General features: G+C 32.2%; 1 protein-coding gene across 3 annotated transcripts in view; it reads right to left on the bottom strand.

Moving 5' to 3' along the window:
• Positions 1 to 24,022, bottom strand: part of LOC107444205 (acyl-coenzyme A diphosphatase NUDT19) — a 49,301-nt gene that overhangs the window by 2,049 nt on the left and 23,230 nt on the right. For 2 of the 3 annotated variants that reach the window (XM_043052840.3, XM_043052841.3), the window contains exons 2-3: positions 16,242 to 16,984; positions 1,204 to 1,411 (exon numbers count right to left, since the gene is read on the bottom strand). In XM_043052840.3, coding sequence (XP_042908774.1) covers positions 1,204 to 1,411; positions 16,242 to 16,984 — 951 coding nt within the window. Of the gene's footprint in view, positions 1 to 1,203; positions 1,412 to 16,241; positions 16,985 to 19,652; positions 19,936 to 24,022 lie in introns of those variants that run through there. The other variant, XM_087168677.1, reaches the window with a different exon arrangement.

Genomic DNA, 24,022 nt, shown 5'->3' with positions numbered 1-24,022 from the left:
TTAATGTGGGATATAGGGCAAATTAAACGAGCACTGAAATAGCAGCTCAACAAACATCAAGGCTACGTCATGAACTCCACCGTTCATCCATCATAAAACATTGCTAGACGGAAAGCCGGATTTTTCTTCACTTCATATCATCGTTAAAGGTATTTCAGTTGCTGATCTGAATTTTTGGGATAGTTTCTACATCATCAAAGCAAAAACTCTATAGTAAATAAACTTATTGCTGTACCATGTCAAATATTTGGAATTTTTTTACTTTCCTGTCATTTCATCCTTTAACAGTATATTTATCTCTTTCATATGACGTAAACTCTGTCGTATTATATCATCTCTTTTTTATCATTCTTATTTTACCATTCCTATCATTTATATTACTAATGAAGATATACCATTGTGACTCTGAAACGCGTATAGATTTTAATTTTACCATTCGTAATTTTAAACGCTGTTTTTAATGAATTCTTAGTTTCACAAAGAATTAATTTTATAGTTTGAATTTTCTTAGTTTATTTCTTTACTTCGAAATTGACGGGGTTTTTTTCCCCTTCATCTCTACGTTTAAGTTCTGCAGTTAATAGTAAAACTAAGGCAATAAAAGTGCTTAATTTTATAACAATTTTTTACAAATGTTACAATTGTAATAATATTTTAACTACCTCTTACTAGCCAACGTGTGCATAGTAAATACTAGTCTGAGTCGTACTGAGTTTGGCGCTATACTGTAGATTAACCCTATAGGTACAGATATATGTTCATGGTGGCCAGATTGTTCCAGCTGCCATTGTCAGTTTGCTCAGTGACTATTAGGCACTTTTGGATTGTTATCTTCTCATGGAGACAAGTTCAATTCGTGGGCAAATAGTACTCATGTGCCATTAGTTCATGCCCTGGGAACCGTTGCCAACAGATCAACAGTGTCGTTTTACCCGGACAAACCAATGTCCTGGTATAAAACTAAGAATTTATGATGCAGTCAGGTTAAGTCCAAAAGTAAAACTAGATAATTCATATTAAGTATAAATTCGGAGGAGGTCTTGACGTAGCATTATCCTGCAATATTACATTTTATTCACCTTAAAATTAATTTTGAGTTTGTTTATATCTTCGTGGATCTAATTTTATGCATGCGACTCGAAATTGGGATGGTTATTGATTTGAGAGACATTTTGTGACCAGCTGGATGGATAAAGGAATTACCTGGCAGAAGCGAGATAGCTCCATCTTTACAGGTGATGATCACAGGTAACCACCGTTCGACTCCCTTGTCACCTCTAGACACAGCGAAGTTTCTCAAAGACTGGAAGGATTGGAAGTGGATGATCCGCGACAGTTCGTACACTTGTGGTGGTGCCAAAAACACGGAATTCGTCGAGTGTTCTTCTAACATTTCCTGCGGTGTACACCACTAAAAACGCAAAGTATATGAACTTAGTTGTTATGAAAATATGAAAGCTACCGGTAACACATTAACCCTTTGCTTAAGGTATACCATGTTGTACCATCACATATGTGGTTCATATGTTGCACCAGCTGTAAGCAAAGGGTTAAGAGTTTATTTAAATCTACCTAAATAAGAGGAAATCAGAAACAAAGAAGAAAAAATTGAGAACCCTTCTTAAATTTTATCTTTTAGTTTAGGAAATTAATTTTTTATGAGTCCAAAAGAAGTACGCTGTGAGCAAATTTATTTCTGGTTTAAATTGCGAGAGATTGTTTCAAGGGTATACTTCCGATTAGATTCACTAAAATTCTTAACGCCGATGTTATTTAATTTTATAACCGGCTTTGAACAGTTGACGCATTTTTGGGTTATCGACTATCAGTGTTCAACCTTGTAACTTGAACCCAACCCAGAAGACAGAGGAACTCATAGATCAAGAAATGGGAAGAACTAGCCTTGGTGAAGAACTTGTTGATGGAACTAACCTGCATTTGCGTTACACGAAGAGGAAAACTAAGAAAACCTGCCACGGTTTGTCCGATGGTAAGAGGATTGATTATAACCCTGATCATTGAGGGTATATATTTTTTTCAGCACAGAGGTCGGTGCGAGCTAGAAGTAGAATCGACCAATCATCGCTGGGATTCAAACAGGGGTCACTTCATTGGAATACGAGTGCTCTACCCCCTGAACCACCAGGGATCAAGGTGCACGGTTTTTATCCTCCATAACTTCATGCATCTGTTAAAATTACAGGCCGATAAGGACTCAATTTTTCCTTTATTTTATATAGTTCACTAACTCAGTCGGTGTAATGGGTGGAATTTTTGCTTACCACGACTTGGACAAGGGTCAAATTTCCAGTGTTAATTTCCTGGTGTTATATCTAAATGCACTTTTTTAAGATCGTGTCTCAGTGGTTCGGAATACACTCCAATGCAATATCCCCGGCGATTAAAGCGCTCGGTTTGATGGTTGGGTAGCGAGCTGCGAAGTCTGGATGTTTACTACCACTATCTATTCTTAGATCTAAATTGTAGTAATGTAGAGCACGCTAGTGCCAGTATTGTCATCGGATCATCCTTATAATGAATGTATCCTAGAACATTCCCAATAGCCTATCAGTGTAGCTTTAATACGGCATTAACAACATGATCAAAAGGTAGTAAATAACGACATTGGAAGTTTCATATTAACATTTAATAGAGGAAGCAAAAAAATTTTATCAAAATCTAACGAATTATTATCGATTGTAATCAGAGCACAGGAATAATATCATATCATCAAAAACCTATTTATTCACAGTATAAATGGCAGTTTGAAATTGAAGGCAAACGTCTTTCTTTTTCATGTGGCAAACTCGATAAAACACATACTTGAATTCAAGAAACGAAAAACTTCATTCGTGCAAGCTGGCTACGAAATCCGCGTTTTTTCTACTCTCTTTAAAAAGTTATAAAACTCAAATTTCTCTCAACAAAATTTTAAACTATTTTTGAAGTTGATTGTATTTAATTAATTTTCACAGAATGAATAGCAGAGCAGTCTGTAGTCTTGAGCGGACAATGCTAACTGTTGACCGGTTTGGAACGTTTAATTTCCGGTTGATTTCATGATCAGTTTTTTAATGGATCGCTTGTTTACAATTTCAACAATAGAGAGCCATGATGGCTCTTCGCCTTCCAATAAGGTGAACCGGAGTTCGATCCCGGCGATGACTGGTCGATACGAATTCCGCATCCGGCTTGTACCGACCACAGTGCTGAAGTGAAATATCCTCAGTGGTAGACGGATCATGGGTTAGAGTCCCCTTGTTGCCAGGCTAACCGTGGGAGGTTCCCGTGGTCTTCCTCTCCATGTAACGCAAATGCGGGTTAGTTACATCAAAAAGTTCTCCACGAAGGCGATTTCTCCCAATACTTGATCCAGGAGTTCCCTTGTCATCTGGATTGGGTTCAAAATTACATGGCTACGGAGTTGATCATTAGTAGTCGTAAACCCATAAAATTGGGTCGGCTGTTCAACGACGGTTATAAAATTTCAGCAATAGTTCTATAATATGACTTCCTTTTTTTAATGATCTCCCTTGATTTTTCTTTAAGAAACATTCAACTCTTTTCTGTTAATTCCTGTCTTAACTTTCCAAGCTCTCCAAATCTCGAATTTATAATAAAGTTGAGAAGAAACTTGCAATCAACTAAAAATAATGACTTCGATCAATTATTTCGCAATAAAAGAGCATTAAACGTTTTGTCTCATAAGTGCATAACATAGATATTTAGTGGATGATGATTGGCGATAGTTTTGGCGGCGAGTTTTCTTAATGAGTTTGTAAATTTTTGTGTCAATTATATTTAACAAATCACTGAAAAGTGTGTTGATTTTCTTTGGCGAGATTTCTATTGTGGTTTTAGCTTAAACTAGGATATTAGCACCTATACGCTGAATTTTGGGGGTAAGTTTATTTGAATGTTATATTTCTATATTAAAATTATGAAAATGATTTTAAATCCAACTGTATAAAAACAACATTGAAAATCTTCCAACTCTATGAAAACAAAATTGAAATGTTCTTTGAGGGGAAAAAATAAATAAATAAAACATCAGATTTGTCCAAATCATTTTAGTTTGGTTGTAGTAGAACAAATAATTTAAATGAATTCTTATGATGGTTTGTTTATTTTGTGGTAAGCCTTTAAAATTACAGTTTTTCAAAGAGTTAAATAAAGATTGTTGCTATTAAACAGTTCAAGAAAATTTCCTGCTTCAAATAGGTAGTCCTGGTTTAACATTTTAATTCACTGGTAGGGTAAGTTATTTCAAAACAACGTGGGTATTTTTAAACTAAAGTTCTTATTACTGATATTTGCCCTTGAATTTTTCACCTAAGTCTTAATTTTGATTTGTTATTTAGAAAAAATAAATTATGAAATTGCATGCAAATAACCTGGAAAATAATTTTCTTGAAACGATTTATTTTAGATGCTATTGTTTTTTTTTCTCCCTTTACTTCGCTTCTGACTAGAATTTTTGAAATAAATACTATGAAAAACCGTGATTGCATTTTACTTGCATAATACGTATTGTGTTTAGATTAAAATGTATGCTTTAAACAATTTTTAATTCGAATTATTCTAATAAATAGTTCAGCACATAAGAAGGTTCGAATGTTCACCGGCCGAAATATTCCCATGTATGAAATGATGACTGATGCACGTTGAATCTGTGGGGGTCACAAAGTTCTTCAAGTTTCCATAACAAATCAATTTCTCCGGGAGTACTGAATATTTGAGATTGATCGTTTTCTGGTTCAGGTCAAAATTACGATCTTTGGATGAATGGAGTATGATAGGGTCCGACTTTTAAAACGGGCTGTGACGTGCGTATTTGAGGGAGTAGTCTTGGCTATAGATGGCGCCACTGAAAAAACACGAAACGCACCCTCTGCCTAAAGGAAATTCGCTTGATTTCAGGAAGACTTACTAGTATTGGCAAGTGTCATGAGTAACAACAACAATAGCACCTTCGAATGCAAATTAGGAGGTAAACTATAGTAAATCTCACCTTACATAAATTATCAGGACACGAGCTTAGTGAATCTCAGTTTACATAAATTATAAGGAGTTAATCATTATTGAATATCTCCTTACATAAATTATTAGCTGGATTATTACCCTCATAGTCATATTGAACAAAATTGACGAAAATGAAAATTGTGTGTGAGAAAAGTTTTAAGAAGTGTTACTAAATGAAATCGCCACACAGACGAGCAGAAAAGTCTCTTGTTTTCTTTTAATAGGACTATAACATAAAAAACATTTTTGCATGTCAAGCTCAGTTCAAGATTTATCATAAGGCCTGAGATGCCTACGACCCCTCATTTCTTCGGACCCACTTAATGTTACTAATATTTTTATTAATGAATTAATTAATTTTTAGAATTGTTTATTAGACTTGTGAGTTAACATAGATTGAAATAGGCATAAGCACAAATTTATTAATATATCGTAATTACTTATGTTACAAACTGTTTAAAAACACTTTATTATAAAACAACAGGGAATTTTTGTTTAAAGTAAAGACCAAGGGGTCCTTGACAGTTCTGTGCCTAGGAGCCTCGCATTTCTAGATTAGGCCCTGGTCAAGCTTATTTCATAATTATTAAAAGCTAGGATGAAGAAGTATGAAAAGCTACGTTTTAGAATAATTAAAAAGTAATAGGTTTAAATTTTAATATTTTGAGTAACATAAATTTATTCACACGATAGTAATTAAAATAGTTAAAATTACTAATAAACTACAGCCTGCTTACTGTCATAAAATTACTATAAACAAATTCGTTAAATATACTTCGAGGAATCAATAGATTCAAATTTACTAAGGACTGTCAGTCAACGAATGTTTTTTCTCCCACTATTAATCTTTAAACTCGTCGTGCGATTATTTATTCAATTTCCTCTAAACCTACATGTTTAGAACCCACCTACATAAACCTATATGTTTGGAAGTTAAAACTCTTAATTCAACTTAAAAACGTTGAAATTATTCAGGTTTTAGTTTTAAATAATATTAAAAGCCACTTTATTTTTATCTACTTATTTCGCTTACTGAACTGACTATACGGCTAATAATGTTGATAAACAGGAATCTGTATGTAATATAACGAACATTACATATGTTACTAACTGTCATCTATATAATATATTGGTTTAATGTAATAATCAGTATAACTTTCTGGGTTTAAATCAGAAAGATAAAAAAATTCTGTTTTATTTATTTTGTTTTATTATCACTATTATCATTTCAATTAACAATGAGGGAAAAAGGAGTTGTATTTCTATTCCTTTATAACTATTGCTTTGACCGGAAAAAAACATGACGTTTTGGAAAAGTACAAAAATATTATCATGGATTTGTTTTTCAGAGCAACGGGAACAAAGCACTCACAAAACTCGTTACATATTAATATAATTAAAAAACTTATTCGTATTTTAAAATAAATCAGAAAATTATCGATTAATTTTCCATTGTTTCGGAAACAAAGACATCGTATATGAAGAAAATGAAATATTTTAATCAGTTTTTTTTTCTCTTTTAATTTCACAGACTCTGTTTCCGGCCTATATTTTAAATTTCTTAATTTTAAATAATGGAGAAAGTAAAGTTTTTTAAAACCTATTTGTAAATGTTTCTTATACTAGATGAAAAATGAAAGATATGAAAAACATTCACTAGCCACTTTTGTAACTAACTTGTGGGCATGCAACCTCATGTTCTCGTAACTTCGCGACTTCTTACTGCGCAATATGCCATTCTGGTAATTGGAAAATTTCAATAATTATTACGAAAAAATTACTAATTAATTATTATTTAACAATTAAAAGAACTATAATTTTTCGTAACTTTGTGACTTCTTGCTGTACAATATGCCATTCTGGTAATAGGAAATTTCAATAATTATTAAGAACAAATTTATTACAAATTAATAATCATTTAACAATTGAAAGAACTATAATTCTTTCCTAACCTCGCGACTTCTTAATGCACAATATGCCATTCTGGTTGTCGGCCTAAAACCAACACGCTTGATATTTTAGTAAATAACGACGGACCACCAGCTGCACTTTTTGTTTTTTATTAATAACAACAACATTAAGTATAAACAACAACAACAGCTGGAGATATTGTGGATTTCGAAAGGGTTTAAGAGATATTTATCCACATCTAATGTTTATCGAGTCTCATAGGAGAAGAGATGATTTAATCTCCTTCTGCTAGGGAATGGCGCGCATGCGCCAACACTGGTAATAGAAAATTTCAATAATTATTAAGAACAAATTTATTACTAATTAATTATTAATTCACACTTGAGAGAACTATAATTCTTTCCTAACTTCGCGACATTGTACTGTTCAATATGCCATTCTGGTAACAGGAAAATTTCATTAATTATTAAGAACAAATTACAAATTAATTATTATTTAACAATTATACTATAAATCTTTCTATATTTCTTTCTATAATATAATATAAATTATATAAATAAGTATAATTCTTTTGTAACTTCGCGACTTCCTACTGCACAGTATGCCATTCTGGTAATAGAAAATTTCAATAATTATTAGGAATAAATTTATTACAAATTAATTATTATTTAACAGTTGAATGCACAGTTGAAACTTATAAATGCACAATATGTCATTTTAGTAATAGGAAATTTCGAAATTTCTATAATTAAGAACAAATTTATTACAAATTATTACTTAATTGAGAGAACTATAAGTCATTCGTAACTTTGCGCCTTCTTACTGCACAATATGCCATTCCGGTAATAGGAAATTTCTATAATTATTACGAAAAAATTTGTTACAAATTAATTATTATTTAAAAATTTTGAGAACTATAATTCTTAGCAATGAACGGACTCCCCAAAACTGGGAAAGGTATTCGGGCATTAGCCAGAAATTAAAATCCTTTTCCGACGCACGCGGGACAACCTAAATTCATACAAAAGTTAAAAGCAGCGAAATTTATAAAATGCCAGATCTTCCCTATATCTGATTAAATAAATAAATAAAAAAATATAACAATTTATCGTTTCCGAATACATAAAATAATAATAATAAAAAAATATGTAAGTCATAATATCAATGTATATTAAAATATCAATGCATATCATTATATCAGAATAATTCACAATATCAAAGGCCAAATCAAACTAAAGAAAAATGAGTTACTTGGTTAATAAGTTTAAATTTTAGTTCGTCAAGAACATGACTTCCAATTGTTAAACACATTCATTTGACTCTTCTATACTTTACTGATCGACTTAAATTTATCTTCGCAAATCTAAAATTGGCGTCTTGTTAATGTTTATGTAAACGTTAAAGTGTGAAATCCGTTATTTCATCGAATAACTTGGTATGCCATGGAATAATTAGGCAAATCAGTTAAAGTATATAAAATTATTGAATTCTACCTAAGTATTCTATAGAATAACGATTACTTGATCTTTAGAGTATGAAATGCAGCACTCGAAAGTTCTACGAATCTGTTCTAGCTGCTTCAGTAAGTTTTGAACCGCTTATAGCTGCTTTACAATCAATGACGTGCGTGTGGTTCATTCCGTTGCATTTAGACGTAGAATTTAGATGGTGCATTTATGTTAGCTTATGCTGCTTTTCCTTAATATGTATCAATTAATCATCCGCAATAGGGATTAAATGTATTTTTCGATGGATTTTAGCTATCTATGATCAATTGATTTAGAAAATAACTTTGAAATTGTTTATTTTTCACTTTAGCGGTCTATTATCAGTTATTTCATTGAATAACTAGGTAAAGTATGAGATTTTTCATCTATTATATACTTCAATTGACTTGTCTAGTTATTCCTGAAATACCTAGTTATTATTTGAAATAACTGTAATAACTTTAAAGGTAATATTTTTTATGGCCGGGATAGTCTGGTTGGTAGGGCACTGGGCCCATGTCCAAGAGGTCGTGGGTTCGATCCCTGCCGGCCGAAGACACCCCGTGTTGTAAATGGTGACTGATGCACATTAAATCTGTCGAGTCTCAAAGTCCTCCATGTTCCCATAACAAATCAATACCTCTGGGGGTACTGAATTGGAGATTGATCGTACTCTGATTCAGGTCAAAATTACGATCTGTGGATGAATGAATGGGTCACGCCCTATAAACGGGTGTGGCAGAAGTCGAATTCTTGGCCATAGATGGCACCACTGGAAAACAAGAAAAATCGCACCCCCTCTGCCTAAAATGGCATACGTCAACAACAACAATGGTAACATTTACGTAATCTAGTGATATCACCATATTTTCTACCTGCAATCTTGGTGGCCAATTGGGATCTTGGTGAGGCTAAGTGATTAATAGTAAGTTCCTTGCAACCCTCAAATCCAAAAACATTGATTATGGATCACCACGGTCGGAAACTCTTCAAAAATTTAAAGAATGCATTTGTAAAGCATTAGAAACCTTTTGATAAGGTAAAACTACAAATATGTGGACATGGTTGAGAGAAGTTATAAAGGAGTCAGCAGTTGGTGGGCAATCTGTGGCTCTATCCATTGCAAATATTAAGTACTTCTTTTATCACTAAAATGCTATTTTTACAGTTTTTACTTCTGTCGTTCTGAATTTTTATTCGTTTTTCTTCGTCGAATTTTTTAGTTTAACACTCAAGCTGTCATTATTTTATGTATAATTACCACAGTGTTAATTTTTTATTCCATTAACAGCTTAATTGTTATGTCTATTCTTATTTTAATTACAATGTCTATTTCATGGGTAAGATGAAATAAGATTTTTTTTTTTGATAAGTTGCACTATTTCGATAAGTAGTATTTTGATGGTTTGTTGACACATTAATATATACATGAAATTCTATAAATAGATAAAGTTTTATTTTTTCTTTGGCTGTTAGCATTTGATGGAAAAAAGAAACATTCAAAAGAAACGAAAATATCTTAAATTATTTAGAAAAATTAAATAAATAAAAGAGGCGAGAATTTTTCAAATGTAGTTATTTTTCCACAATGCAGTCATTTTGACTGCTTTTGGGCAATATAGGTATATACTAAGTTTCAGTCTTTCTAGTGTAAATCCGGATTACAGAGACTAGATTAGACTGTTATTGTAATATGTTTTAAAGTTTCTAAACATTTAAAACCCTCTATTCATTTGTGGTAAACCTGTTACATCAAAACTAGAAGAAAAAAAAAATGCATTTGTCACCTCACTATTGAAATACCGGCATTTAAGAATTGAAGAGGAAGTAATTGACTGAAAAAATCCAATGACCTTTAAATTAATTACTTTATTTAGAGTAGATGCAAGCAGAGAATTGTGAATGATTGACATATCCCAGAAAGCTAAACAAGAATGAGTTTACGTTCCGAATCTCTTTTGTACAAAATCACGAACGCTTAATTCGATTGATGATCTTGTCTATCGCTTTAAGTTCAGAACTTCAGATGATTTGAATAGCCGTTGACGATATTTATCTACGCACCAAAATGAAACTGTGTCTTTAGGCCTCGCGGATCTTCGTAGGAAACAAAGGAAAGATTGTCAGAAGATTTTCTGTTTTGATTGTCAGAAAATGAAATAGGCAGAGCTGTTGCCCAATGGCTGTATTTCACCATCTAGTTGATCTTTGTCAACAAATCATCCATGGAACTGTCAAATTATCTTTTCATGCAACTCGGCATTCTTATTAATAGGTACTTCTGTATGAGTTTAAGATTCTAATTAGTTATCAAATTTAAGTTCAAAAAAGGGGAAAAAATCTATAATTTTTTTTCCGCACGTGATTATCCAAAAATTTAATTTATTATAATGTATGCTTTTTATATTAACTGTCCGTATTTATACATTACCGAAGTTGGAAATTCGGCATTGTACACATTACCGAAAAGAGCAAATGATTAAACATATATCACATTGCCTGGGCACTGCATACAATTACAAATAGCAAACGAGAAAAGTATGAAATATGATAATTTAATTATTTATTAATTAAAATTATTATTATGTATTAGAATTAGTTGAAAACAATTTCTTGCTGTGACAAATAAATTCATATTTTATTTTATTCTTTTAACAAGTAAGGCATGAATTTTTAGTAATCGCTATGGATTAATATTTTATAATTTTATAATCGTCGTTGAACAACTGATCCAATTTTGAATTTACGACTACTAATGTTTCCGTAGCCTTGTAATTTTGAACTCAATCCTAAAGACAAGGGAACTCTTGGATCAAGTATTGGGAGAAATTTGCCTTCGTGCAGGACTTTTCGATGGAACTAACCCGCATTTGCGTTACACGGCGAGGCGGACCACAAGGAACTCCCACGGTTAGCCTGGCGGCAAAGGGACTTTAGCCCATAATCCAATGATTGATTTAACAATTGAATAAAAGTCTCTCTCGATTAAAGAGCCGTTTGGTTCCAGCAATTGTTAGTTTTGCCTTTGCACTATAGCAATGATTAATTTAACAATTGAATAAATACCATATCGATAATAAAAATTTTGATTTCAGCAATGATTAGTTTCGCCTTTGCACTTTCAGCAATGATTAATTTAATAATTGAATAGAATACCATGTCGATAATTAAACCGTTAGATTTCAGCAATGATTAGTTATGCTTTTGCACTTCAGCAATGATTAATTTAACAATTGAATAAAAGTCTCTCTCGATTAAAGGGCCGTTTGGTTCCAGCAATGATTTTGCCTTTGCACTTCAACAGTGATTAATTTAGCAACTGAATAAATACCATGTCGATAATTAAACCGTTTGATTTCAGCAATGATTAATTTAGCAATTGAATAAATACCGTGTCGATAATTAAACCGTTTGATTTTAGCAATGATTATTTTCGCCTTTGCACTTCAGCAATGATTAATTTAATAATTGAATAGAGTACCATGTCGAAAACTAAACCGTTTGATTTCAGCAATGATTAGTTATGCTTTTGCACTTCAGCGATGATTAATTTAGCAATAGAATAAAACTTTCTCTCGATTAAATAGCCGTTTGGGTTCCAGCAATGATTAGTTTCACCTTTGCACTTCAGCAATGATTAATTTAGCAACTGAATAAATACCATGTCGATAATTAAACCGTTTGATTTCAACAATGATTAGTTTCACCTTTGCACTTCAGCAGGGATTAATTCAGCAATTGCATAAATACCGTGTCGATAATTAAACCGTTTGATTTCAGCAAAGATTAGTCATGCTTTTGCACTTCAGCAATGATTAATTTAGCAATTGAATAAAAGTCTCTCTCGATTAAAGGGCCGTTTGGTTCCAGCAATGATTAGTTTTGCCTTTGCACTTCAGCAATGATTAATTTAGCAACTGAATAAATACCATGTCGATAATTAAACCGTTTGATTTCAACAATGATTAGTTTCACCTTTGCACTTCAGCAGGGATTAATTCAGCAATTGCATAAATACCGTGTCGATAATTAAACCGTTTGATTTCAGCAAAGATTAGTCATGCTTTTGCACTTCAGCAATGATTAATTTAGCAATTGAATAAAAGTCTCTCTCGATTAAAGGGCCGTTTGGTTCCAGCAATGATTAGTTTTGCCTTTGCACTTCAGCAATGATTAATTTAGCAACTGAATAAATACCATGTCGATAATTAAACCGTTTGATTTCAACAATGATTAGTCATGCTTTTGCACTTCAGCAGGGATTAATTCAGCAATTGCATAAATACCGTGTCGATAATTAAACCGTTTGATTTCAGCAAAGATTAGTCATGCTTTTGCACTTCAGCAATGATTAATTTAGCAATTGAATAAAAGTCTCTCTCGATTAAAGGGCCGTTTGGTTCCAGCAATGATTAGTTTTGCCTTTGCACTTCAGCAATGATTAATTTAGCAACTGAATAAATACCATGTCGATAATTAAACGGTTTGATTTCAGCAATGATTAGTTTCACCTTTGCACTTCAGCAGGGATTAATTTAGCAATTGAATAAATACCGTGTCGATAATTAAACCGTTTGATTTCTGCAATGATTAGTTATGCTTCTGCACTTCAGCAATGATTAATTTAGCAATTGAATAAAAGTCTCTTTGGATTAAAGGGCCGTTTGGTTCCAGCAATGATTAGTTTTGCCTTTGCACTTCAGCAATGATTAATTTAGCAATTGAATAAAATACCGTGCCGATATTTAAACCGTTTGATTTCAGCAATGATTAGTTTCGCCTTTGCACTTCAGCAATGATTAATTTAACAATTGAATAAAATACCATTTCGATAATTAAACTGTTTGATTTCAGAAATGATTAGTTTTACAGTTATACAAAATGCCATCTTGATTTGTGAGTTTTTTTCTTATTCTTTTTTGCAGCAATGATTAATTTAGCAGTAGAATAAAAGTCTCCCTCGATTAAAGGGCCGTTTGGTTCCAGCAATGATTAGTTTTGCCTTTGCACTTCAGCAATGATTAATTTAGCAATTGAATAAAATACCGTGCCGATATTTAAACCGTTTGATTTCAGCAATGATTAGTTTCGCCTTTGCACTTCAGCAATGATTAATTTAACAATTGAATAAAATACCATTTCGATAATTAAACTGTTTGATTTCAGAAATGATTAGTTTTACAGTTATACAAAATGCCATCTTGATTTGTGAGTTTTTTTCTTATTCTTTTTTGCAGCAATGATTAATTTAGCAGTAGAATAAAAGTCTCCCTCGATTAAAGAGCCGTTTGGTTCCAGCAATGATTAGTTTTGCCTTTGCACCTCAGCAATGATTAATTTAACAATTGAATAAAATACCATTTCGATAATTAAACTGTTTGATTTCAGAAATGATTAGTTTCGCCTTTGCCCTTTAGCAATGATTAATTTAGCAACGAAACGGCTCTTTAACCGAAAGAGATTTTTAAGTTTCATTTCAGCAATGATTAGATTTGCGATTGCCTTCGCATCAATGGATTAAATTGCGCTATATGCGCATCTTAGTTTATATCATAAATTAGAAAGAACTTCTGGAATAAATGTAAAAAAGTTTTTGAGATAAATACGCTCTTGTCTTTCTTTTCTTTTTTAAAAAAATCTCAAATCTATAAATATATCTTAATCATTGAAGGAGGTTAAACATATCAAAATCCGATTACAGTTTGAATAATTCATTTACTTTAAACTCTTATTCTAAAGGTAAGGCGAGTATAAATGTCAGCACCACATTTCGGATGGTGTCACAACTGTACTATTTCCGTCTCCATTAGTGACAGTTGACGTCTCTTTCTGGGGAAGTGAAGCGTAAGAACATTCGAATCTCCCGAATATTCGCTCACTTGTTTCGAACAAAATTAGTATTTAGCAAAGAATGCGTATCTAAAAATGTACTGAAAAAAATAAATAAATAAAAACTTCTTAAAGCGCATTGAAAATGCTTTTTAACATAAAAAGATAATGGTCTAAAATAGTTTCTGATGGATTCTTGTCGGTGGATTCGCCCTGGTTAGAAAAATCATCTGATAAAATCCTTAATTAGCAAAACGATACAAATATCTTTAATTGTAATCAGCATAAAATCAATAAAAGTTTTTGAAAGTAATTATAAACTACTTCATTATTTAACGGTGTTTACCTTTATTTATCATCCCTTCTTAACATTATTCTTTACTATTATTACGTCTTCGTTTGCTATTATTATTCAAAGTTATTAGTCTAAAACTAAAAGTGGAATTTCTTTATTATAATTCGCGATAAATCTATAATATCACCTTCTTAAGCAACATTGTATGACAAAAAAATTTTGTTGCCGTTTTACAACTATTAACAGGAAACAACAAATATTTAAATGTAAATATTAAACAGTAAATATGTTATAGTTGCTTTTAATAATATATTTTATGTAAAACTGTGCTAAATTAATATAAATTAAAATTATGAATACAAAATGACTATTTTGAATTATAAAACGATGCTGGTAATCAACTTTCCCACACTCAAACTCAATATCTATTTTTCGGAACAAGTTTAACGGAAATATATATTAATATAGTAACCGAAAATTAACCCTTTGCTTGCGGTGTTCCATGTTGCATCATCACATGTGGTCCACATGTTGTACCAGCCGTAAGCTAAAAGTTAAATACGAATTCAGAAAGTAGGTTTGGGGATGATATGGCAATGATAACGGATCAAAAAGTTTAATTTTTAAAATTATTTCAATAGAACTCATAATGCGAATAAATTCCTAATTTATACAAACATAATGCGAATAAATTCATAATTTATATAATCATAATGCGAATAAATTCATTATAAATTCATCATTCATAATAACTCATAGTTTCAATAGAACTCATAATGGAAACTCATAATGCGAAACCAAATCTGTGCTAATACAATACAATAAAAAAAATTCAGGATGTTCCGTTGAAGAATTTTTAAATTTGATGAATTTTAATTTTGATGATTTTCTTTGAAAGCCTCCGGTTTAAGCATTTAAGTAGCATGTACCGCCGTCACCAGGGGAAAAAAGATCATGTAATTTTAAAATTGTTCTTCATACATATTAGAAAATGATTTTTACTTATCAGTTGCCGTGTTTGTATAAATTAATCTAAGACGCGTACTTGCTCTAAAGTATCTGTACCATCATTATATAAGTAGCTTCTAGTATTAAACTCTTTTTAAATATTTTAATGAAAAGTAAAAAAAAAAAAAAATAGAAATCAGACACTGAATTTCATTGACAAATAGAACTATTCTGTGATTTCATTGTATTTTAATAGTAGTTGTGAATTGTAGTGATTCATCCTTCCAGTACATGTTAAGAGGTAGCGCTAATAGCGCATGTAATAACGTCTACCTTGTAACCACTACTATAACTTCCACTTCTCATCAGCTGTTGTTCTGTACAGTTCTGATCGAGATGTCTACAAAAACGGTCTTCCGTTCTAAGTATCTCAGTATTTTTTGTAACCTGTTATGTTTGAATTAATTATTGAAAGTTATTTTATAATCGATTGGTTATGATGCTATGTTTGAATTAATTATTAAAAGTTATTTTATAATCCATTGGTTATGATGTTCAAACGAACACGCATTTATATACCTTCACCTCACAATAATCAGTAAAATTATCTTTTTTTTCTTTTTTTTTTACTTTAATCAGTCTGTCATTTTGTGTTACGTAGGTCATAATGAAAACAATATTTAACAAGGAAAATAAAAATTATACATTCAGGGCAGTACTTTGAGAATAGTAAATGCTTGAAATGTTACCTTCAGTGTTATGACTTCACTGTGATCTAAGACGACGTCAGGTTGTTTTTCTAGACAGCATACGTAGAACATTGTATCGTACCTCCTGTGTCCCACAGATGTGGGAGTCAACCAGTCCCACCACTCGTGGAGGGACCATATATCCGGACAAACATTCGCTTCCAGACAGAAGTCAGTAAATGCAATGGGATCCTTCCTAATTTTCTCCTGCCAAGCTACAAGGTCTATATCCTCGTACCAATGCAGCGAGGAGATTTTCGAATGTTTTGGACGTGTCATCAGCAACACACCCGTCTCCTCAAAAGTCTCGCGGATGGCCGCTATTCGTAGTGCCACGTCAGATGGCAATGGATCTTGCTCAGGTTTCACATTCGCCGTGGTCAATGTCAGTGACTCCGTGATCATGCATGGCCGAGGACCGTTCACTTTCTCACTGAACTCTCGTATGGAGTCCCTACTAACACCATGTGCCTGAAATACGTCGTACCATTTGGGTGAGTAGTCACTTATTTCGGCCATTCCACCTGGAAAAACGTAGGCGTTGGCCATAAAAGAACTGAGGCTACTGCGTTTGACCATTAGAAGGCGGTAGTCACAGTGGTTCTTGCTGACTGCTTGGCGATTGGATGAGCGAGCTCTGTGCATCATGTTGGCTAAGTTATTTCCAACGAGTTCTTGCAGAGAAGCTCTCACCACTATAATGACACTGGCTGCTTCTCTCCAAGGTGGTATGTTATCCATTTCTGGAAAGAGACATGAAATAAATATCAATTCGAAAATAATCAGGCCAATATTAATAATAAATTATTATTATTAAAATATAATTCTCCAGGGTGACTAAAAATAAATTGGACTAAGTTCAAAACCAAATATATTTTTATCGCAACTCATTTTGGAAGATGTTATACTTCCTTGATCACAAAAGTACTTTGAAAACCAGAAATGAACCTTCCAACAGAGCTGAAAAGTTTTGAAAACCAGAAATGAACCTTCCAACAGAGCTGAAAGGTTTTGAAAACCAGAAATGAACCTTCCAACAGAGCTGAAAAGTTTTGAAAACCAGAATTGAACCTTCCAACAGAGCTGAAAGGTTGTGAAAACCAGAAATGAACCTTCCAACAGAGCTGAAAGGCTTTGAAAACCAGAAATGAACCTTCCAACAGAGCTGAAAGGTTTTGAAAACCAGAAAAGAACCTTGGTCCATCGGACTTTCTTAAGACATAAGAATAGTTATTTTATTTCCCATCAATATTAATAATAAACATAATATTAAAATATAATTCTCCAGGGTGACTAAATATTTTATACTTGGGCAAACTTTAAAACCAAATATTCTTATCGCAACTTATTTTGGAAAATGTTATACTTCCTTGATACCCAAGTTAAAATTTTTGATGATTATCCAACATACCAACATAATTTTGATGGTAACCCGCATAAGTAGCCATCACCTCAATGTAGGAATTCGGACTGATTTATGATGGTCCTACATAAGAATAGCAACTTGTTTTGACGGTTTGTTCATGTTGAACCATCACGAATTTCCACCATAGTATCTTAGAAATCAAATATTGGAACGATCATGAACAACCACCATCCCAATGTAGGAATTTGGACTGATTTATGATGATCCAACATAAACAACCCAAATTGTTCTGGTGGTATATTCCTGAGAACCAAAAAAAATTCCCATTAAACCATCATGGAACTGTACAGTTGGAACCATCACGGATTGTTGGTCCATGGGAGTCAAACTTCTTTTGATGGTTAACGATCATAGTATTAAAGTAGCATTTGTTGGCATATCAAAAACCGTGAACACGTGATGGAAAATATTGGATGATGGTGACCATCATGAATCGCACTAAAACCATACTTTAACCATCAAAATTTTTTGATGGGACCACTAAGACTTTTGACTTGGGTAACAAAAGTTCTTTGAAAACCAGAAATGAACCTTCCAATACTCATTGATAGACTTTCTTACGACAAAAGAATGGTTATTTTATTTCTTATTCGCCATATTTGAATCCAATGGAACTTTCCGTTTAGCTCATCTTAGAGACTAAGGTTTGCGCTAAAGCTAATAAAACTATCTTTAATAATAGTATCTTTAATAAATTCCATCCTTTTAAATATTTCTGTAAGTTACAACCTATAGCAGAACATTTTGTGACACATCTATAGTTTATCATTAAAGCCAAAAGTAATCTCTCTGAAAATTTGTAACTGCGATAAAGTTAGTAATGTTTTCATGCGAAGGATTGGTGTCCAATTTACTCTATGTAACCCTAAAAAAGTGCACAAATTTTATTATCTTCTCTAGATTATACGAAGAAGAGTTAGTGCGATTATTTAAACTGTAGTAGAGGTTGTGTGTGCCGTTGATATTCCACGTACAGATACCCAAGATTTCTTAACCTGATTTGAGTTTCAATAATTGTTTTGAAAAAAATAATAAATAACATATGCTACAAGAAACGAGAGTTTCAATGATTTTCTACCTATACGAACCAGCATATTGCTGTAATAAACTGTGGCGTAACTACCACTATGAATATTAAATACCGAATCACTAGTATATAAGACATGTTAACTCGATTCCATCACGAGGTACCTTTTGATAGATGATGGTTGACACAGTCTAAAATTAAGTCCCCACAAAACAAGATTGTTATGTTGAAAATATTTATTTTTTAGGTGAAGTGCGTATCAAGCATTATTCAGATGCAGCTTTCCGACTAGCTAGTACAATCAAATTTTATTTGAGTTCTGAGCTGGATGTCAACACAAGCTTATTTACTCGCGATAAATTCTACCGCAAGCAGAATTTATTACGATATTACCGACAAAAGAACAGCCAAAATTTGAACCATTTTTCGATATAAACAAACCAACAAACACAAAGTAATTCAGGAAACAATAAATAAAAATAAAGTTGAAAATAATTTTATTTTATTAACACCCAAAATAAAATAATAAACTTCCCTCGTAATAAACTTCTATGAGTGCCGAAAATCACCTCGAACGTTTTATAAAAGTGATGTGCCCTACGTTTTACCGTTAAGATGCGACAAAAGCGTTGAAACGTAGCTTCTGAAATTTTTATTTTAAGGTTTTTTGATCTAGTTCCTTAAATGGCTTCAACAATACGTATTGCATTAACTATAGTTATATTCTTATTAACATTTCCATGATTATTATAATAATTTTATGAGCTGCAGAAAGTACAAAAAGTAATTGACGAGTCAATCCAATGCATGTTTAGCAACAAAGTATCTAATCAGTATAGTACAGTTAGAACTAAACAACTCGATCGTGTATAAAGAACTAAGCATTCACAAAAATTTTTACGTTCGTAATTTTTGTTAATAAAAATTTAACAAAAACAAGTAATATTTGAAAACTTACCTTTTTCCTTAAAAAAAATCAAGTTAAAAAAAAAAATTAAAAGAAATCACAAAATATTCCGAAAAAGGGATGGGATGCTATGTCATCTTAATCCAAAGAAACCTCGTCATCTAAAAACTAAGCATCCACGGTCACTGAGTCCCGTGTGCATTTTTCAACCCGCGGGCTTTCCCTAATACCTGACGTCATTTTAAGGATACCTGTTTCGTTTTTCCTCTTTAGTTTGCGGTTTTCACTACCTTGTGTGACCCCCATTCCTCGAGACACTCTTCTCTAATGTCCCGATTCTCATAGGAACATTCTTCTTTAATAAGAAAACTTTCTACTCCTTGTTTCGATAATATAGATGGCATATCTACTCTCCATGCCACTTATGTGTTGTTTCGACAATGTCATTTCTACTCTCTATGATTTATATGCCAAATATATATTGTTTCGACAATGTCATTTCTACCCTCTATGATTTACGTGCCACAAATATATATTGTTCCGACAATTTCATTTCTATTCTCTATGACTTATATGCCAAATATCTATTGTTCTGATAATGTCATTTCTACTCTCTATGATTTATGTGCCAAATATGTATTGTTTCGACAATGTCATTTCAACTCTCTATGATTTACGTGCCACAAATGCATTACTTCGATAACCAGTGTCATACACGCCATTTGTAAAACACGATGATCTAGGGGTACAATTATTTTTTCGTGTGTGACTTGCAGTGCTAGATGAGTGAATCTCCATTCTTTATGCCATGCATGAATCAAATTATTACACGAATGTTCTCTACGGGAAAATATGATGTAAATCTGAACTAATTAATACCACACAGAGCAAAGCGCCCCATCTGCGGGGAATATTATCAACATAAATGTGATCTTGAGAGAGGTAACTTATAGGTAATTCAGCAAAATTTTTAACAAGAGTGTCTATAATATATTACATGGTAAAACAGTTTAGGCTTTCAGCTCCGGTTTTTAATATTTTGAAAGCTTCCTAAGAAATATTTCACTGTTAATTTCCACAAAATATTTCACTATTAAGTACTAAGATTAGGTGTATATACTCACATTTTTCAATGAAGATTTAATTGAGTCAGGGTTAGGAGAACAAGACAATATATTTTTGAATGAATCGACACGGTCAGTTTTTGTTGGAATAAAGCCACTAAGCTTCATATGTGAATTCACGGATATCTCGCTTCCTAATGCCTTTAGAGCTTCGAAACTTCGGAAACAGAATATTGTCATTGGGAATTAAGAATCAGAAGTCTGCCTCAAACAGCAGGTCATTCGGGCTCTGTCACTGAAGAGCCTAAATTACTTTCTATATTTTAGATTACAGTGATTGCAATTTAAGTTATAATGATCCAACTACACCGAGTTTTCTCAGGGGATAGAGAGTTCGCCTTGCAATGAGGCTAACTTGGTTCGAATCCCAGAGATGGCTGGTCAGTACAAATTCCGCACCCTGCTCGTACCGAGCATGGGTTAGAGTCTCCTTGCCGTCAGGCTAACCATGGGAGGTTTTCGGGGTTTATCCTCTCTATGTAACGCAAATGCGAGTCAGTTCCATGCAAAAGTCCTCCTAGAAGGCAAATTTCTCCCAATACTTGATCCAGAAATTTCCTTGTCTTCTGGATTTTCAAAATTTTAAGGCTATGGAGTTGTACACCAGTAGTCTTAAGCCCAAAGTTAGGTTGGCTGTATAACAACGGTTATAAAATAAAATTCTTTGCGCAATACATATAAATTGAGTTTTTTCAAAGAGAAGGAAAAAAATAAACATTGGTAAAAAATAAAGTTTCGAAACTAAAACAATGAAGAGATATAATTTCTCAAACTGTTATATCCTCATCTACTCACAATATTATATCCTCATTTCTTTTCCCCATATACCTTTGAGAATGTTTATTTTAATCGCAAAGCATTTTTTTTCGATGTACAAAATTTTTGAAAAAAAAATATCCCACTTCAGTTTTTGCTTTTGTAAAAATTATACTCTTCTTTAATGTTAAGAACTTTCATTTCATAAAAAGTATTTTTTTTTAAAAAAAATAGCCTCCAGTTTTATACAAACTTTTTCTAAAAATATCTTCATTATTTGTTACAAAAAATTTACGAAAATGCCTTCATTTTTTACAAGCATTTCAAAAAATTGAATAATTTTTTATCTAATATTAAATAAAATACTCTATTTTTTGTATTAAAAAATTACAAAAAGTACTTCATATTTTGTACATTCTATGAATTACTACTTTTTTTTAATATAAGTTTTTTTATAGAAATACATCTAATGGCTTCTTCTTAGTTTTTTTAAAAAAAGAAATACCTGCTTTAAATAATTTTTTTAAATACTTTATACGCACTAAAAGTTATTAATCAGGCCTGATTAAAAAGTTATTAATCAGAATATTAATCAGATCACGAGTAGAAATTAAATGACTTTCTTTTCTTTCATAACAACAATAAACAAATAATCTATATAAAGAAAACTATAAAAACATGACAAAACATCTATTATTGATAAATTTTTTTTACGGGCAACAGCCTTGAAAAATGATTTGAATGTCAGCGCACCAAGAACTTGACCTTTTCATTACTGCGACCTAAATTTAGAGAGGAATGCCGGATACGAGACCCATCTTTTCGATGACCCGAAAAGAGCAGACGAGCCTCTTTTACCTGTCACTACACACCTGCCGCAACAAGGTTTTCCCTTCGAACATAACAAATCGACTATTTTCGAATTGATAGTTTCACTCCAGTATGCAAATGGGAATTAACCCATATCTAAGTTATGGAAACCCGTTATTATGTAAATCATAATTATTATCATTGCTAAAAACGCTAAAAAATTTGCATTAACAATCGTTATGGTAGTAACAAAAAATGGTAATTCTATATCCTGGTAGTAAATATATAACACATGACTACGTTCACGGTTGATAGCCTTAGCGAATATAAAGACAATTTACGATTATGAAAATATTGATACGTTTTTAATTAACGTTTTCCTATAAAAAAATTTATATGTATATAATTTTCTTTACATAAAATTGCTTAAAAACATTTTTTATTAACTTCTTAAATACGGAAATTAACACCTATTTCCGGATAACGGGAACCCGTTGTTATTTTAATTCTGGTGGATTAATGACTTTATCAAAAACGCTAGCATTAACAATGGTTATAGTAGCCAGAATTATAGTTCTGGTAGAAAATATAACGTATTAATAGAATATTTAGCAAATATAAATTTCATTCTTTGCTCTTAGTGGGATGTAAACTTCAATTTTGAACTTATAAATTTAAAATTTTAACCTTATTGCAATTTTGCACTAAGATGCGTTATGATTGTGGTGCAATTGTAAACATCAATTTTGAAAACTCTATAAACACACAGTATTTATGTTTTACCTAAACATAAAAACTGTTTTTAGGTCTTAGTACTCTAAAATGGAAACATTTCCACGGAAACCTCTTCTATCTTGGGCCATAAGAGTAAAAGAACACTTATTTTCGTTAAACTAATCCAAAATAAGATTCGAAGTAATTATCTCTTCAATAAAAATAAATGACACAATTATTTCCACTATTACTGCACTATTATTCCTGGCAGCGTGCTGTATAATAGCTTTTAAGTACAAAAAAGACATTCTGATAAATTATTTAAAAATAAGTGTTTCTAAAGATAATTTGAAAACGATTAATGTGTGGAACACTAGTCATAAATGGGTTAAGAAATTATGAAAATTTACATTTAAAATTGAGAGTTCATTTATAGACGTTGACTAAACAGATTTTCGTAAGATATATTGAACATGTACATGATCCTGTCGATAATATCTCTATTAAAATAAATAACCGACATTTATATATAATGATTCATGAATTCATATTTTTTTTATAAGATATGTAATAATAAAACGTACTTCTAATTTTTTCACTTTTTACATTCTATTGTCGTAGAATATTTTATTTTATAACCGTAAACAGCCGACCCAATGTTTTCGGTTTGCGACTACTAATGTTCAACTGCGTAGCCTTGTAATTTTGAACCTAATCCAGATGACAAGGGAACTCCTGAATCAAGTATTGGGAGAAATTTGCTTTCGTGGAGGACTTTTTGATGGAACTAACCCACATTTGCGTTACATGGAGTGAAAGACCACGAAACCTCCCACGGTTAGTCTGACGGCAAGGGGACTCTAGCCTACGATCCGTCTGCCACGGTGCAAGCCGGATGCGGAATTCGTATCGACTGGGATTCGAACCCGGTTCGCCTCGATGGAAGGCGAACGCTCTATGCCCTGAGCCATCGCGGCTCTCGTACAATAATTATCACCTTTAAAATGTCTTCATGTT

The sequence above is a fragment of the Parasteatoda tepidariorum genome, chromosome 1 (genome assembly GCF_982258835.1).
Source record: "Parasteatoda tepidariorum strain Cologne lab strain chromosome 1, Ptep-v5.0, whole genome shotgun sequence".
Lineage (NCBI taxonomy): Eukaryota > Metazoa > Arthropoda > Arachnida > Araneae > Theridiidae > Parasteatoda > Parasteatoda tepidariorum.
Note: the sequence above shows the minus strand (reverse complement) of the source record. Positions and strands in the feature narration are given on the sequence as shown.